The sequence below is a fragment of the Strix aluco genome, chromosome 8 (genome assembly GCF_031877795.1).
Source record: "Strix aluco isolate bStrAlu1 chromosome 8, bStrAlu1.hap1, whole genome shotgun sequence".
Classification (NCBI taxonomy): domain Eukaryota; kingdom Metazoa; phylum Chordata; class Aves; order Strigiformes; family Strigidae; genus Strix; species Strix aluco.
The window spans coordinates 25,409,255-25,427,895 of record NC_133938.1 but is presented as its reverse complement, the minus strand read 5'-3'; the positions used below and the strand labels follow the sequence as shown (position 1 = coordinate 25,427,895).

Here is an 18,641-nt window from a genome sequence, read left to right as displayed (position 1 = left end):
CAAAGGATGAAATAACGATCTATTGTGCAATTTATACACTATACCTCTTCGTGGGTTTTCCAATTAGTCATTTTATCTTGGCCATTTTTAATTATTATTTATTGTAGACTATAAATATGGCAGTTCATATAACCAACTTCAGAACTGGAGGCCTAGAAATACGGTAGGGTGTGAACAATAATGCAAAATGATAGCAAGAATGTCAGGGGCCGTTCTTTGTTGTGTCATTCATGCTGTCTTCCTTTTTCCATGAAGCGCATGAATATTTCACATATCTGCATCCTCATCCTCTATTCTTCTTGACTAATTTTCAGACTGTCTGAATTTGCATTTCACATGGTAGCTGATTAGGAGATGCCGAGTGCAGCAGCGAAGCCTCAGCAGGCGGTTTCCATGGTGACCTTCAGCAGGATTTTAATGATGATACCACTAGTGGTTCGTTGAAGTTGGCCTGCCTGCAGGGCTACTTCACTGCAGCTAAGTGTGAAGTTGGATATGCGGATTCCCAGCCAAGGGGCAAATATCAAAGTCTGGCCCAGATAGAAGGTCTTAAAGTTTGGATGGGGAAAGAGATTCCACCTTTTACTTACATCTGTATAGTTTCTAGTGTTGAAAACAGATGCAAAGCACAACATGTTACGTTTTCTTTATTTCAAAGCAGACACGTACTTCTGCATCTTGGATAAACCAGTTATTTGCAAAATACATGTAAGTTATTTTAAAACATGATGAGAGAATCAGAGCTGTGATAAGTATGAAAATAGTTACTTAAAAGAAGTAATCAACTATGAATACTGTAATGGGAACGTTTTTATGTTCTGATATAAAGACTTGTGTCTTCACTAAAGTACATGGAAAAATAGGTACGTTTGTTAGTCATTGCACCAAACCAGACCTTTTTTTACTTGTATGAAAAAATACTGTGCTGGTGTGAACTGTAAAAAAAAGAAACAAACAAGTGTTTTCTGTCATATTGGGATACTGTCCTAAATGTTTCACCTATATTAGAAATCTAGATGTCAAACCTTTAACCAGGTTGGAAGCACACTTGGTGAGCAGTAAAGAACAGGGTTCACTGAACAGTAAAACCCATTTCATATTTTATAACAAAGAATTTTCTGAAAGATAGGTTTCACTGAGTATTGATCTCTGCATCCTCTGATATAGGAGTGTAAATACTTACATTAAAAAATACAAGGCAAGTGCTTTTTAGAGAAACTTTTTGTAAGTAAATTTTAATGAGTTTTAAGATGTGACACTTTTTCTAAATTTTGAACTCTCTGTAAGACCAACCTGTTAGTAATGCATTGCATCTGTGTCATCAGATAAGTATGACAGAAAGATGCACCTTAAGATAGATGGACAGATGGATAGGTTTTTTTAAAACCTTTGATTAGAAATCCTAATAGCCTATGATGCATTTTCACAAACTATTGCTTCAGCAGTAGAGTCACAAGCCAAGATTTTCAAATGTTTAACAACTTTGGATATCTCAATTTTTGAATATTCTTTAAGAACGTCTGCTAGTCGGGGTGAGTACACAAGCATTTACTGAAAGCTGTTCAGCTTTAGGGAATTCAAAGATGGGGCTCCCTTGCCACTCCCGATCAATACTCTTAAAATCTCAACAGTCAATACTGGTATCATGTTGCTTTCATGATAAATGGAGTTTTTAAATCTTCCCTTTGATTGAGGTGCATTTCTAAAGTTGACAGCCAACCTCCTACTCGGAGGTGAAGGCTGAATGAGCCAGCAGGTCCACAGTGGTAGTGTTAGTTGCCAGCAGAAGGTCTTGAGAACAACACCAAGAAAGGATTCAAGAAGGTGTCCTATTCAGAGTAAGAATCGTTTTGTGGTTTTTTTCTCTCATCCAAAATTTCCTATGTGAAAATTTATCTTCTTAAACTGGCTAACAATGCAAAGTACTTGCCTGTCATATTTCTGTCTTTCTCCCTCCTCCTGACTTGAGTGATAACTATTTATTTCATAGCTGAAAAACCTGCTGAAGTTAAAGAAAGTGTGTCCCACTGCTCCGATGTCAGGCTAAGCTCCAGGCTAAAGACAGTCATTGTGCTAAGTGCACAGAGGAGGTTAAGAACAATAAGCAGCCAAAGAAGTTTGCAGCTTGGGAATGCAACAGGAGGTCCCTCCAGCTCAGTCACAAGTCTGCTCTGCCTGTTGGCCAGTCTGTGCTGGATACTAAAAAATTACTCTGTCTCTAATGATAGTCTGACTTCAGAATCCCAGTGCCTCTTCCCATGGTACTGCTGGGCTCTTCTGCTACATTGGAAATTTTATTAATACTAGAGGGGTTGACAAGCGGATTTCAGGTTTATTGAAATGGATATCCCTGTAGGAGTTAGAAGGAATAGTGCTATAACCAAGTATTAGCATCCAGCATGGTCTCAGTTTCAGTCCTGAAAGACTATCTTCCTATGTAACTGTTTTCCTCCTGTATAGCAAAATTATTTCACCTTCTCCCAAAGGTTTGCTATTCAATAACAAGGCTCAAAAATTTTGAAATTACTCAGGAGTCTGCGCTATCATTGTGCAGTGTCCCAGGCATAGTCAGCTGAGCGTTCCTGCCTTACAGCTGAGATTCTGGCCTGGGGAGGAGGAAGGAGATTTTGCAGTAATAGGAGTGACCAACATTTAAATGTTAAGACTCATAGCCACGCGAGGTCTATGGCTCTGTGGTTTATTTTATTACAGTAATAGTGAAGGTTTGTCACTAATTGAGCTCACCACTTGCACTATGTTGGGAAGAGAATTTCTGAGTAAGCTGATTCAGTGACTGTCTGTTATATGAACATATTTTTGTAGATCCTTTCTTGCATCCTAACAATTAGTAGCTACATTTTGGTTAGAGTAAAAAATAAGAAGCTGCAAAAAGCCAGCCGTCAAGACACCATGTGGGTGAATGGCTTTTGCAAGTGTACTTACAGGAATTAATAGGACCTAAAGCCTTACATGTACTTTTGAGTAATGATGCCATTTTGCTACAGTTCTTTTCTAAGCAATGAATCTTCTTGGCCATTTTATTGAAGCTTGGAATTATAATGTACGGTAACAGTAACAAAGTAACTCTGAAGGAAGGCTTCCTGTCTAATGACTTAACAAACAGTTTGAGTCTGAAATTGATTTTTAGATGATAAAGTTCAGTTTAGGGGAAAAAAAAAAAAAAAAAATCAGTGTTACCTGCAGGCCAGGATTGAAAAGACATGAAGTAGCCTACTGGAGGTAAACAAAGCTTCTCATGCTTTTCACAGGTAAATTTCTTGAAGATTTACTTCTGCTGTTCTACCTACAGTAAAGTTATTGATATACAGCTGGTAAAAACAGGAGAAAGAATACTCTGTTTCGCCTCTGGTGATAGCTTTATAGGTTTCACTCCTTCAAGGTCTTTTACTAAGGCTTTATTTACTGTATGTAGTTCTACTGAACAGATGGAAGTCTTCACAGAGAAAGATAAACGTATGCGTACGAGATTCAATGTAGTATTCTGCAGATAAATTACACTTGTGTTCTCTTTACAAAATGTTTACTTATTTGGTCTAATTTCAGGCTTGAGGTTTTTGGATGTTCTTCAGTCTTTCCTGTTTTTCCTGCAGGCTGTCTGAGGTGTGGCATAGCAAGCTGCTCATATCTGCTAATACATTGTGCCTGTTGCTTACACTGTGTCTCACCTGCTTCTACAGGAGATTGTTTTTCTTTGCGTATTTGTATTACATGTTGGCAATTATTATTTCTCACACTAGTTAATGATTTCCTACATTCTGTTCTCTAAATGTTTGGGAGTTATTACAGGCTAATAGTTTCTCCTGTCAGTGGTATTGTATTTTATTTATTGGTTGCCAGAAGCAATATGATGGCTTTTATAACTCCATTAGTCAAATTATACTTAGCATATTTAAGATTCAAATAGCAAGTCTGTTACAGATTATTTTCATTTAATGTTTTTCTTCAATACAGTGATCTGACCACTATCTTCAGAATTAATGATCTTATTTTTAAATATTAAGCTCTTCTTGCTAAAGAAGATGGAAGTCTAGTGACATAGTTTTTGTATTGTTAAATATGAAAAACGTGTACATTCTGTACAGTTTGCAATGTTTCTGCAACAGCTAGTGGACAAAGTTTTAAATAGTGGCATGCAGTGTTTCTTAACTTTTCGATTTCCTATTCCCATGTATTTAAATTAATCTGTGAAAAGTGAAAGGAGTATAATTATAATTTAAAATTCTCTTGGTCTTTTTATAAAAAGCAGGAAGAAAACTCTCTGATGGCAGGTTTGAATATGCAATCTATGTTACTTTTGAATAATCGTGGTGATGAGGTCGCTCTGTGTTAGTTGCAGTAATTACAGATTTTTTTTTTTTTAGTAATCATAACTAGTAGTACTGGGAGGGAGACTGAACCAAATTTGACATATTGCCATAGAAGGGTGGAACAAGGTGTTTTTCTGTCATGCCCCTCACCCCCCCGCTGCCCCCCCGCTATAAGGAGATCCAGGAGGATTTAGCAAAGCTAACAAAAGCATAAAGGAAGAGCTTCAGAGTTGGTTAAGTTACTTTTGCAAAGGATGGTAAACATTTTAGTAAGTCCTCATGAAGCGTTGAAAAATGCTTAGGAGATGCACACAACTTAAAATAGATGCCCCATCAGAAGGTAATCCAGACAATATATTAAGTTCTAACGTTATAAGTTCTTAGGCATATCAGAGGAAGAAGAAAACCCTGCAACTGTTCTGCCAGTTTGTGAAGGCGATGAGAAGTATCTGAGTGGTGTGGAAGCTCTTTGGGGTTGCTTCTGCTGAGTATGTGTGCTACAGAAGACCTAATAAATTATGGTGCTTGTGGAACCATGGGGATTTCTAGTCATATAGTGATTTGTTTCTTCTGAGGTAGAGACTTCCGTGAACATATTTGAACATAAAGAAAAAAAAATCAAGGGTTTAATCCTAAGAACAGATATCAGGACATAGACCAAAGGTTATTTAATCTAGTATCGTGTCTCCAATAGTGGGCAAGTGGAGTAACAGGTCCAGCATAATGTGATACTTCCCCAAAATAATTTCCCAGCTTCCAGTTTTAAGTTCACAGATTTCCTCAGTCGAAGGTGGAGTCTTTATATTAAATAGCTCTCAGTGGGTTTAATCTGTTCAATTGCTTCCTGAATGCATGGGTATTGGTACCTTCTAGCAGCAGGAGGTTCTGCAGGTTAACTGTGTTATAAGGAGAATCACTGCCTTTTGTTTGTTGGAACCTGTCATGCAGCAGTGCCATTTATTGTTGGCTAACTCTTGTATCAGGAGTGAATGAGCAAGCCGTCCCGATTTACTTCTCTCTGTGCTGCTGTCAGCCTTCTGGGACTTGCAGGCATAGCCCTCCAAAAGCACAAGAATTTTTAATTTAAATGATGTGTAATGGGACTAAATGCATATCTAAAGTTATATGTTAAAAGCATTAGAACTTAAATTTGTTCATCAGTTTTCCTGGACAACAGGAAATGTAAAAATCATGGGAGTACATTGCATGCATGCTTGCATAGAACAGCGTGCAGTGTGTCAAGAGAGGGAGGGTTGAGTGTGTGTTTATGCAGAATTGCTGTTTGGCTAATTTTTGCCAGTCTTATTAATTTGAATTTGATAATGCACAAATACTACTTGTAAGAAAGCCAACGATCCTGTCATGTTATTTTCCTTTCCTAGCTGCGACAATTAGTTAATATGTGCATCAACCCGGATCCAGAGAAGCGACCAGACATAACCTATGTCTACGATGTAGCGAAACGTATGCACGCACACACTGCAAGCAGCTAAGCAGACATCAGATCATGAAGAAAAGAGCAGAAATAACCAAGTATTTTAAACAAATCATCCCACCTCTTTGTGTTACAGAAATGTAATTATTTGAAGCTTACTGTTGTGCTTTGAATTGTAAACCAATTTATATACAAGCTTTGTTATTTTCTGTTTATTTCTATATTTTGTATTTTTTACTAACTTGCAGTTGTACAACAGGTATAAATATGTAAAGCATAACTTTAAAAGATACCGAGAACCACTGTTTTCCATGTTAAGTGGGCTCAAGTATATTTTCTTTAATAACAAAAACTCAGTTGGGCCTCAGTTCTAAAACACAGTTGCACTTTTGCACATGATACAGATATTAGGCTTATTATCCAGAAGCAAAATGTCTGAATCTCTCACCTTTTTAGTAATTTATGGAAAGTATGAATCAGCACAGTTAACTTTATTTTACTCTTTGTTCTAAGAGGAACATAATTATTATAGAAAGTTATTGTATTTTATATTGAATTGCAGCTTGCAGTTAAGAGTAGACAGGCGATAGGATTAGTTCTCTGCTTGCCAAATGTGATGGGAAATAGTTTCATAAAAAATCGTCATGCTGAAATTTTTGTAACATCCCTTTTTTTTTATTCTGTCATAATGCACATAAAACATTTGTTGGAGGTTTTCTGGGAAAATTTAAGGTGTTGATTCTGCAATCTGATCGTTTTCAATAGGCTTGTGCAGCACTGCCCTGGGGCAATAGGATTCTGCATAGTTAAGTCTTAAAACCATGCAGATGCTTCTTGTAGCAAATAGGGTTCTTTTGAGGCTAGTGTTTATGAGAAGGTCTGATTAAAAGATGCGATCTTTAAGTTACAACTTCCCAACTGTTGATGTATATGTCACTGTTTGTAGATTTCTGTGTTTAAAAGAATTTGAATGACCTTGTGGTAATGTTGGTTGGGTTTTTTTGCATTTTTTTTTTTTTTTAAATACAGAAACCTTTTAGAAAAGATATAATAGTGCAGTATAACACAAAATGTATTCTTCATGAATATCTGATTTTGTATACTGTATCCTGAGAATTAGTTTTGTATTTAGCAAAAGTAAATTTTAGCTTTTATGTTTAAGAGCAAGTTGCTACTCCTTCATTTGGGAAATAAATATATATATGCAAAATGTCTTACAAATACTTTATTAGTTGAAAAGGAAATTCAGAATAATTTCGTTAGACCTTAGTGCCTTTTCGGGTATGCTTAAATAATATTTTTATTGTTAAGGAAGGAAGGTGTTTCATTTTTAAATGTGGTAAAAATGGAGAATGGACTGAAATTTCTTGAGTTTCAAGACTGAACTTTTTATACAGAACTGTCAAAACATAATTATTAGCAGTGGTATTGCGAAGAAGATGTTATGGTCAGTTAAATCTTTTTCCGTATGTGAGTAAAAAGAAGTTAGCTCAAATAAAAGCAGGGGTATGTACATACTCATACAGGTTCTAGATGCAGTCAGTTCCCTGCACGCTCAGATTTTTTTTTTTGTTTCTCTGTGTAGCTTTAATTTTTGATTTGATGTAATGCTCAGAGAATAAAAATCCAGCTGTGGGGTTTCTGGATGAAATGTTCAAGCTAGGTCAGGGTTTTTTCTGGTTTTGTATTTTTTAAAACTACAAATGCCGTGGAAATTGTTTAGCAAAATAGTTTTTAAATAGTATGTGCCAGATCATCAGCTCATCTTAATACATATTTTTTTATTTTTGTTTCTAGATTTTTGTAGGATGAATCCTTAGTTTTCCTTCTAGCTTCTGTGTATACTTAATCTTGTAGGACTTCAGTGGAACAATTTCTAGGGAGGAAATATTTGAGAAACCTTGTTTGTGTCTAGCAGCCTCTAGATTTGTCTTCATTATCTGATTATTGAATTTTAAAAGTGATGGTTATGTTCTATAACAATAGTTCATATGTCATAGAATGAAATGGTTTGTATTGGAAAAGGCAGCACGATACTTGTTTGACTGCCAGCATTAGCCCTAATATGCACAAGTACTTGAACCATTTTTTTTCCAAAAATGTACTAGAACATTTAAAAATCACTGGAAAAAACCCAGCACAGTCAGGCTATTTGCATCTAACGTTATGCATCGAGTACTGAACTTCTCTTGAAAGAATCCAATAATTTTTTTTTTTCCCCCCTCCTGTCTGGAAGGGTACATCGAGTAAAGAAATCGTGAGGTAAGAGTTAGCAAATGTGCATACTTAAGCATTTAAATTTTTCTATTTTTTTTTTTTTAGTGTTTATGATTAAATCTTATGCTGAGGAAAAGAAATAGTTGTTCCTGTTTTAAAATATGTAAAATGAATGGTACAGATGACTCTGGTGCCAAACTTTATAATTAAGAAGCCCATATGGGTTAATAGAGCGAGTTATAGAACTGGGGATTGTAGAATCTATCCCCTAAGTAAAGCACCTGGTAACATATGAAAATAAGCCTGTTATAACACTCCAATGCATGCCATACACTTATAAAATATTTTCTTTTATAATACATCATTCTATTTTTCATACATTGTTGATGGTGACACTTGGCACTATTTATTTTAAGCTATTGCATTATGTCTTTATTTTCTTTAAAGAGAATGTGTTACATTTCTAACCAGAATGTCTAACTAGCTCCTCCTTTTATTTCAGTAATGCCACAGTATTAACTGGCTTCATGAGTGAACTTTGTGCTTTGAATGACACTGCATAAAATCGTTGTCTTGTCTTGAAAGCTCCCCTCTTGTGCAGTAGTCTAATAGAAATGAAACATAGAAATATTAACTATAATCTAAAAATTAGAGTGTTTCTATGATATTTTTTCAAACTTTTCTTGTTACAGATATATATATATATATGTTACAGTAGATGTTACCTATCTTGTGGACAGTTTACTGGTTCCAGTAGTTGATTATAGGTGAGTTTTCTTGACTGTAACAGAAGACAAGTACACTGGAAAAAAAACTTCTTAGTATTATTTGTCAAAAATTTATCTAAAAATACTACATCAGATATATTCATAATTAATCCAAAAATTGTCTTTATCTAAAATTTAAAAAAAACCCTAAAATTATTTTCAAACCATATGAAAATATCCAAAAAACATAAAAATAATGAAGAGCTCCAATTATGGCCCTAGTCCTGTGAGCTCTTATTTATATAGGTAGGCTATTTTTACGTAATTTCAGTAATACTGAGTGAACCTTGTATACACACATAAATAAATAGTAATCAGTAGGGTATATAGAAATATGCTCAGCTCACTTTTTATACTTTCTGTGTTACTGGTTTGGTAGCAAGGAATAATGTGTTTTTTCCCCTATCTTCTGTTACACTCTAATGATCCAACTACCAATTGTACGAGCAGGCAATAGAAGTATGTCGTCTTTTTGTAATGAGCAGAAACTTTAAAAACATGTCAATATACCAGAAGATGAAATACAGTATTAGAAGTGCCTGAGAAGGCTGGTGTTTTATTCATGCTCATGATTAAGACAGCCATAGAGTGAAATTCTTGACAGAGGCTTGGAAATGGAGAAAGGCGACTTATGCCAGTGGTTCTCTGATATCTCTGAATGGGACCCAAAATCGCAGTGATGTTCGTTTTTAACAATCTGTCCACTTAATCTCTGTTTTCGCTGTTCAACAGCGAGGTGAGAATCTTAATGGCTGAATCTGAATGCTGGTGGCGAATGCTGCGTCAGGTGTTTGAGCTTCTAGGAACAGGAGGTTGATGTGAGGGAGAGTCAGTGAAGGCCTTCAGGTCTTGTTTTTTGGAGAATTTAATCTGGAAGTAAAGGTGCTGGATAGCAGAGTTCAAATCACTGCCTTTCCATCATTTTTAATACTTCTTTAATTATCACAAGCTTTTCCAACCCTGCCATATCCCCACATCATCTAGCCAGTGGCAATGCTGGTCTTCTGAATTTCTGATCTCTGGTTTGGTCTGAGTGAATGTCTAACCGTTTCTGCCAAGATTACCCAAGGAGGGGAATACAGGTGCTGGGCGTGCCCAGTGAGGTGTTACTTATATTTCTGAACATGACTCAAATATAGATTTTTAAGGTTCTTTTTCAAACTTTACTCCCTTCCCTGAACCTTGTTCTTCAGTTGATGTTTTTTAAAAATAGTTTCCCTTTCATATTCACTTCTGAAGTCCTATGATTCCTATCTTCCACTGCTGCTGCTTCATCTGTCCTGTTGTCTGCTCTACTGTCGTCTTGATTTGAAGTCCTCTGTGTCTAGTTTTCCTAGTGGCCATTAGTTTGCTTCTTTCTTTGTGACTTTGCTAAACTCAACCCATTTCTGGCTTCTCAAATTTTATCCCTCACCATGGGCAAACCATATTGTTTTTACCCCCGATAACTACTTAACGCCATTGTTCTTCATTCTGTTTTTCCATCCTGACGCCTTTGATTTTCAGTTTTAGACAGATTTTCTCACTGCCTCAATCATTCCCATGACCTTGTCTTTACTAAATACTGTTCACTTTATTATCTCTCATTTCTAAATTCCTTTTCTCTGATCACTACCTGCTCTCTTTCAGTTTATCTGTCTTTCTTTCTCCTCTACCCTGTCACTCACTCCTTTTGGGATCTCCAGTCTATTAACCTTTCTGACTCCTTTACTCTTCTCAGCTGCCTCCTTCCTTCATTGGCCTCACTTCCTTTGGCTCACTTGTCTTTATTTTCATCTCTATCTCCTTCTCTATACGTGGTTTCTTGGGTTGCTTCTCACATTGCCCTGTCTCCATTCCTTTCCCCAGACATTTTTTTTTTTTCTTGTAACTTCTTAATATCCATTCCTGCCTTTTAGAATATCTCTGAAGAGTATATCAACAGAACACAGCTTTGGACTCGGCTTTGCCTTATAATTCTCTTACCAAATGGACTTTTTAATCACTTTTATCCCACCTTTTTTTTTTTCTTGTTGAGTTTGCTTGCAGATTTAGTGTTCATTTCACCATTCATTCTTGTTACAAAATGTATCTTCAAAACCAGTCCTGATTTTTGTGTGACAAGATCCTTTTCAAAATTGTTTTTCTTTCTCAGAATATGTTTCTGAACAGAGTTTCTCTGTCTCTTAACTGTGCAGGTTTGCCCCTTTTAGTTCTGTATCTTTTATAGCTCTTGCTCCTTTCACTGAATTACTTCTTCCTCTTTAAATCCTCCTCTCATTTCCTTCACTAGCAACAAAGTTTCTCTTTTCTCTGTCTTGAAGGGGATTGCACCTGTCATCCTATCTGGTTCTCTTTTGCTCTTTATTCTCTGATTGTCTGATTGTCATCCCCTAATTTCATGTACCTGAACATCCTCACTCCAGTTTATTTTCAAGTTTTTGACTTTACACTTTAATTTGAATGCACCAAAAATCCAGTGCTTCCTTCCCCAGTTTGATTCTCCCATAGTTCTATCTCCAGATGATTCCTTGAGTATCCAGCCACAGTCTCAGACCTGTTCAGATTCAAAGATCTAATCTTTATTCCTAACTCCCTCTAGACTATTTTCTAACATCCCTGTTTTCCAGGGCCACAATTTTTGTATCTCTGACACTTCTCCCATGCCTGCATATCAAATGTCTCAAAGTTAGTATCAGATTCCAGCCCTCTCCACTATATGTGTTCTTTCTGATCTTTTATCTTCACTGTATTAGCCTCTGTGTCATTTTGACGTCTTTTCTCCCTTCAAAGTATTAAAATTGATAGGACTAGACTCCTGTCATTGGCCTTTAGCTGTTTCATGCGTTAAAGAAGGAACTCCACTAAATTATTACTTATTTTGTGTTTTTCAGAGACTTAAGTCCCACAAATTTGGTCTTATTTCAGGACTCTAGAGCTGGAGTAGATTCTATTCCTTCAAGTATTTCAGAAGTTCTTGAATTTGGGCCTTGATTTATTTTTTCTACCACTTCAAAGTTTTTGCCCTTCTTTTCTTTGTATTCATTGTATGTAACTTTGACTTGTCTTGTTTCAGCACACACAGCTAACAGTTGTTTTCTTGTTATAGTAGCTTGATTTTGGTGCTTTTACCATTGCTTGAAATAAGAATGTACTTAAGAGCTTCACTGGCTGGATCCAGAGTGTTAGGTGCAATGCTCCTCGTTGTTATCATCCCAGCCTTACACTGGCTTCTCTTATTTGCTGCCCTCTGTATCTTGCCCACCTGAAGATACTGCAGGCTAGTGTAGATACAGTTGAGCCAGATGCAAACCAGGTAGCTTGTATACTTGCAGCAGTATTGCAAGTTCTTATTGACAGTGAAATGTTTATTTGCCCTGTAGGTTTAGAACTGTGCTGTACTACTTCTCTATCCACACTACCCTAATTTAAAACCAAATCAGATCTGCCTGCATGGTGGACTGCATGGTTTTCTGTATTAGGTGCACTATCTGACTTCACAGTTTTAGCAGACTTTCAGATTTGGAAGACTGTATGTTTGCAGAGATTCACTGTTGATCAAATTGTCTGACCTTTGACTGCTCACAATTAACCTTGTATATATGTTGAGATTGAGAAGCAAAATTCTCTATAAAAATTAAAAAGTTTGGGGTTTTGGAACTGTAGGATGTAGAGCTGGATGTCAGATTCAGTTTGGTGTCTGTGGATATACACACATTTAATCACTGTTTATTTGCACCAGAATAATTCTTTTCTTCTAGAGGATCAGTTGCTTGTTGGCACAAAACAGACTTTTAGTATTTTTTGGGTTTTATGTTTATTCTTTGTTGTCAGTTTGTATCATGTCATACCATTAGTTCATTTGTTCTTCTACAGCTGCCTTAATGATGGGTGGAGGCCTTACACCTTTTGTCTAACTGAAATCTTCTGTTCTTATGGAAATAAACTAGGTGCATTGAGTCCTTCCTGATAGTTCCACTTGCTTTGCATTTAAATCCTAGCAATAGAAAGAGGTCTCAAACTGGACAGAAATGGTCCCCAAGATAGAGATGTCTTGGGGTTCCCTGTTTCCTCTCGGCCTCCTAGCTCCTCATTCTCTGGCTTCCCTGGGGCACTTGCTGGGGGCATGGTACTGCCAGTGTGTTGAGGGCTAATAGAAACTTGGAAACTGAAATGTTGGTGTTACCTTGCTTATGTTCCTATGGTATCCTTTCTCAGTGTGAATAGGAAATCTCCCATTTAAAAATTACTAGAAAGGTCTTTGGCATTTATTACACAGTCGTTTATTGCTCTTTACACACTTGGCATTAAAAATGTGTGTTTGCTGTTACAAAGAAAATTTTAAATCATGCAAAGACTCTTAGCTTGCCTTTTAATGTGGAGTTGGTATTCTTCTGTACACTTCATTTGCTGGTTGTTTGTTTGATTTCAGTCATGCTCGACTGTTGTAAAGATGATCATTAAAGATGAGTATTGCATTTTCTGGTAAGATTTTGTTGGGAGAGGGGAAGAAGGGAAGCGTCTACTTATTTGAATTTGGCTGCTGATTGTGCTTGAATCAAATTGTAGAATCATTCAGGTTGGAAAGGACCTTGAGAGAGTTCTCTAGTCCAACCTCCTGCTGAGAGCAGAGTCAATGCTGAGTTCAGACGAGGGCTCAGTGCTTCAGCCAGTTGGATCTTGAAAACCTCTAGGGATAGAGGTTGTGCAGCTTCTCTGGGCAGCATGCTCCAATGCTTAGCTTCACTGTAAACCTTGTTTTCCTTATGTTCAGTCAGAAACTCCTCAGTTACAAATTATGGCTGTTGTTTGTTCTCCTGCCACTCCTCAAATGTTCTTTATATTGCAAAAAATAAGTCAAATACTGAAACAAATAGAGAACTTGCAATGTTTTATTTTCTGAAACTGTTGTTGCAAACAAATAAATATGTTCATGTAGTACTTCTGCATCCTGTATGACATGTACACTATATTCATTTACTACTTGAGTGTAAAATAAAAGTTTTGGCAGTAAAACTTGATTTAAAAGTTCTGTGATGTTTATGGTCTGGATGTTCGCAGTTGTTACCTTTTAAATCTACTAGATGTTTCCTGGCAGAGCACAGTACTGCCCACCGTGATGAAGCAGGCAAGTCGGGATCCTGAACATTACTGCATTTCTGTCTTCTGGAGCCTGCCTTGAGGAAGGTAGCTTACCACTGGGAATGGGATGGGAAGGAAGCTAACATGCATCAGAATAGCTGATGGTTATGGGAACTCTACTTTTAAACTCTCAAGTGATGGTGGAAACTTGCCTAGAGAGATTTATCAAAACTGAGATTTGAGGAGGAAAATGACTGGGGAGGGGGAGGTAGTTTTCAGAGTAGTAGTTGGTTTTGGTAAACTCTCCCATGTGTTAAATGAGAACTCAAAATTTGAAACTTCTGACCACAAACTTCTTGGAAGCAAATAAAGAATATGACAAGTAGATTCAGTTCCAAATCCAACAGAAATTTAGTCCTATGAGACAATTTCCTTAAACCAGGAATAATTTCTTGATCTTATAAAATATCATTTAACAGTTATCAATCTGTCAGGGTGATGGTGTCTGTATATCATTTTTGTACTGGAGCTTTTACAAGGCATGTGTTTCCTTAGACCTGCTCATGGGGTATCACAGCTGTCTGGCAGCCGGGGTCCTTTGCCTCAGTCTGCGTTAGTGCCGTGCAGGCAGCAGAGGGGACGTGGTGACTGCGTGTGCCTTGTGTAGCATTCGCTTCCAAGCAGGTACTGGCATGGGGTGGAGCTGCACATGCTGCTCTGTTCTCTTGTTTCCCAGCACCAGCCATGTAGGTCAGACCCACCTGACGCTGGGAATCAGGAAAGCTAGAGGTACTGTGTAAACACACATCTCTGATGTACATCAAGTTCCCCATGGTAGAATTTCTTCTGATTTTCATTCATTTGTAGTGACTTAATATAATTTAAAAGGTTAAAAAAATAAAAAAGGAGTTGCAAATGGTTCAGAACTTTTATTCTTGTGGAAGAATATCTTATAAGGTAATTTAATTTTGCAGGATTCAATACGTGTTCTTAACAATAATAATTTTTGTTGCATATTCTAAGACAAATAATTATTTTAGAGTATGATTTCTCCATACTATGATCTGTTAGGACTAAAATTCTTCCTGCTATACTTTTCCTCACTGGATAGGAAGAATTAAAAGTTTGTTTTCAGTAGCATAGGAAGAGCCAAATGCTGTTGCACTGATTGCGACCCCCAAGGAAGGACTTCTTGCTTGAGTCCGGTCTGAGCAGCTGTAATGCATCCACCTGTAGCTGGAAGAGAATTCCCCCAGGGCAGAAGCTCTGTTAGACAGACATAAGACAGCTTTCTTAGGACTACCTTAAAAAGTTTTAATGAGTTTGCAGGGAAGAAAGGGGTCTTAAGATGTTATTACTGTGGAGAGTTTTTTAATGCTGTGACCTCTGTGATAGGCTTTGGAAATACGGGGGTCTCCAGCTGCAGTATGCACTAGGCTGAATTCAAAGGAAAGGCTGTATGTCATTTTTCCTTTAGCTGAGAGATCTGTACTGTGTGTTTGGGGGCTGAAATTCAGTCTGGCTGAAAAATCCTGCCTCGGGTGGGAGAGTTTTTGTAGGTAGTTTGCATGAAATCTCCAGTAATAACAGTAGTCAGTAATTTGAAGAACCATGTAGAGTCATCTTGTTTCTGTAATTTAGTCATTCCACTCCAGAGCTTACATGGATGTGGAGATGACTTAAATAACTTAGTCCTTGGGTAATAGCAGAAATAGGACAAGGATTGCCCTGTCTTTGTTTTTTTCCTGTAGTGTGTTCTTGTTGTTGATTATTATGTTTGGATGACTTCTGGTTTGTTTGCCAAATACTTCTCACCTTAAAATTATAATTAAAAAATGTTCCATATGTATGGAATAACTTTATATGCATTTTTATATATATTAGCAAGGCTTACAAAGCACTGCATTCTTCTTTACAGCGAACGTTTGGAAGTTGATCTGTAGTCACCTAGATGTAATTGCTCCTAGCTGCCATTGACTGTCACATTGCACTGTTGTGAATGTGAACATGTTTTCTTTGTTAAAATCTAAGGACTGATTCTATGAACATAAAATGCGAGGCGTATACCTTTAAAAAAAAAAAAAATCCGCATACTGCAAAATGAGGCAATTATTTGGTCTTTCCAGAACCCCGTTTCCTGAGTGTGGATATCAGTGGTAAGTGTGGCCGTTAGCAAGGCAGGGGCTGGTTTGAGCATCATTAAATAGAAGCCTGCTGACACTGGCCATTGATCCAACAGCCGGCACAGGGCCTCTGGGCCACAGTATTTCCTCCCCCATCTCTTACTTCTCTCTGGGGATAACCAATTGGAAGAAATGACCCACTTGCTGGAGTTTTTAGAAGCAGTGGGCAGTTCGATGTGAATTGTCAGCTCCAGCTAGAAGGGCAAAGGATCACACAGTTGACCCTTATCTGTTGTTGGCATTCTGTTGCTGTAACATTTGGCCATCCCTCACAATGTCACAAATCCCAAGAAGACTTTGTGAAACTCGAGCAATGCAGTATTTGGAAAGCTGTCATCTTTTAAAGCTGTTATGATACAAAAAGGTTATGAGCTATAATACTTTTTAAAAAAAAAGTTCTACCTGTTTAGTAATGAAATGTTTATGATGCTAAGCAATCTGTTTATAAAACTATATTTTATTTGGAAATTGCTTTATTTTTAATTTTCTGGGAGTGCATAAGTTGATGACAGTGGTCCTAAATGGATAGAAACAGATGATGGTCAAGTAATATCCATAAAATGGAACATACAACTTTTCATAGATACCATATTCTTCCTATTTATTGTTGTTTTCAGTCTTGAATGTTTTCTTTAAACAGCATTGATAGCTCTAAAAACTGCCACAAGCTTTTATAAAGACAAGTATTCTAATATGGTGTGCTATGAAAATTTTGTGTATATTTTGCAATTAATGATTCATATTTCTTTTCTGTAAGAAATTTAAATTTGTCATTAGAGTAGTACCCATATGCCATAATCACGATCAGAATCCCATTGTAACTAAGTGGTGCATCTATGTGAGAATATTCTCTGTATTGAGTACAGCCTGTCATCTAATTAAACAAACTTTTGCAGTAAGTTGCCTCGCCTGTTGATTTGGAATGCTGGCAGTCATTTGCCTGCAGCAAAGTACCTTCCAAATGTATAACTTCTACCTGCTTTATGGGGCTCTTGTTGGAATTTGGCCTTTTTATGTCCTCCTGATTTTTAATTTCTGACTTTGTATAGGACCATCAAGTTACTGCAAAAAGAACTATAGATCATAACTGTAATTTATTTCACAGTAATTGAGTGTAAAATTCTGTGCTTAAAATGCAGTCCTAAAACACAACTCTCTTTTAAATTGGATATTCTGCAGTTCTCTCATAACTTAAAATATGGTCAGCGTTACGTCTTTACATAACTTTGTAATTTTATGTAATGAAAACCTGAAATAGAAGTTCTTTTTGTTTGACTGCATAAAGTGCCTCAGAGTTGGAATTGCGAAGAAATCAATAGTGTTCTTCAGACCTCTCAATAATTGTCTTTATTTTCATTCTTTAAGGTCCTAACTAAGTTGAAATGCAATATTTCATTCCTGACATTTAATCCATGAAAATGTCCTTGGAGATGTATTATTCCCTTAAAATAATTTACGTGTGCCCTACAATGAACACACACTGCTGGAGGTATATCAGAATCATTTTTGCTCTGCTACAGGACATAAATAGGAAACATATACATGCCTCATTTGAAATTGGTTGATATAATTGTCATATGACAAGCGTATTGTTGTAGTCTTGAGGCTACTTTTTGTTGATATATTTATTTAAAAAAAAAAAGCCCAGTGTCAAATTCTAACAGATGATGATTGCACGAACTAACATTGCATCTTTGGCTGTTCTGATGTGTGTAGTACTTGTTTAGTGTGTAAAAGTGGCATTTCTGATCTTAGTTTGCCCAGATATATTAAAGTACAATAGACTGGACCATCTGTACTGTCAGTGTTACCGTTTGCCTGCAAGGATGTTGACCCTTGAAGGAGCCGTTGTGGGGGAGGCTATGGTATGAACTCACCCTATGGCAAGTACTCTGCTTGTGCAGCCTCTAACCACACTGACCTGGCTGTGATATGCTGTGTTACAAGCAAGGAAGTGTTGGCTTAGTGACTTAGGGCTGACTTGCATGTGTGCTAGCGTTTGTTACTGAATGACTGATACTGTGGCCTCCTCCCTTGTGCTCAACTCATTTGTGTGCTGGGTACTGTCAGTCTTACCAAAATGAGTGAGCGTATCTAGCACAGAGTTCTCTTTATAGGAGTTAATTAATGGCTGTAGTACCCACTTGTGCAAGGACTTTCTGCATCCAGAACTCTATTAAAAACCACAATAAATTATTGCTTTGGAGCTGTGTGCTTCTGCCCATACTTGCTCATGGTAGCCAAATTATTTTTCATGCTAGTTAAGAAGGAAGAATGGAGCAAGAATTATTTCTGTCATGGTAGTGTCTGTTTTGTGTTTTTAAACTAGCTGAAAGTCTTAAAGATGTGTGGCATAGGAATATCTATTCTATTGAACTGTATGGATGCCCACCTTTGGACACTGTAAAGGGATTTGATTATTTACATGTACTGAGCATTTATTACGTGGATGTGGGTATCGTAGATGCTTTTAAACTGGATATCTGAAAAATCCCTTGAGTGCTATTGAAAAGCCTGATCTGCTGCTCAGTATGGAGAAACATGGCACACTTCCTACCTTAATGACCCCAAGTGTTCAGGTTGGCCCTAATTACATCTGTGTTTCCATTTTATTTTTCCATGCAACTTGCACAACATGGGTTTCCATCGT

At 37.0% G+C, this 18,641-nt stretch overlaps 1 protein-coding gene across 4 annotated transcripts in view; it reads left to right on the top strand.

Moving 5' to 3' along the window:
* The window catches only part of NEK7 (NIMA related kinase 7), a 78,906-nt gene extending 65,159 nt beyond the window's left edge, over positions 1-13,747 (top strand). For all 4 annotated transcript variants that reach the window (XM_074832738.1, XM_074832740.1, XM_074832737.1 and 1 more), the window contains one exon: positions 5,711-13,747. In XM_074832738.1, the coding sequence (XP_074688839.1) occupies positions 5,711-5,821 (111 nt within the window). In that variant the 3' untranslated portion in view covers positions 5,822-13,747. The remainder of the gene's footprint in view (positions 1-5,710) is intronic.
* The last annotated feature ends 4,894 nt before the right edge of the window (positions 13,748-18,641 follow it).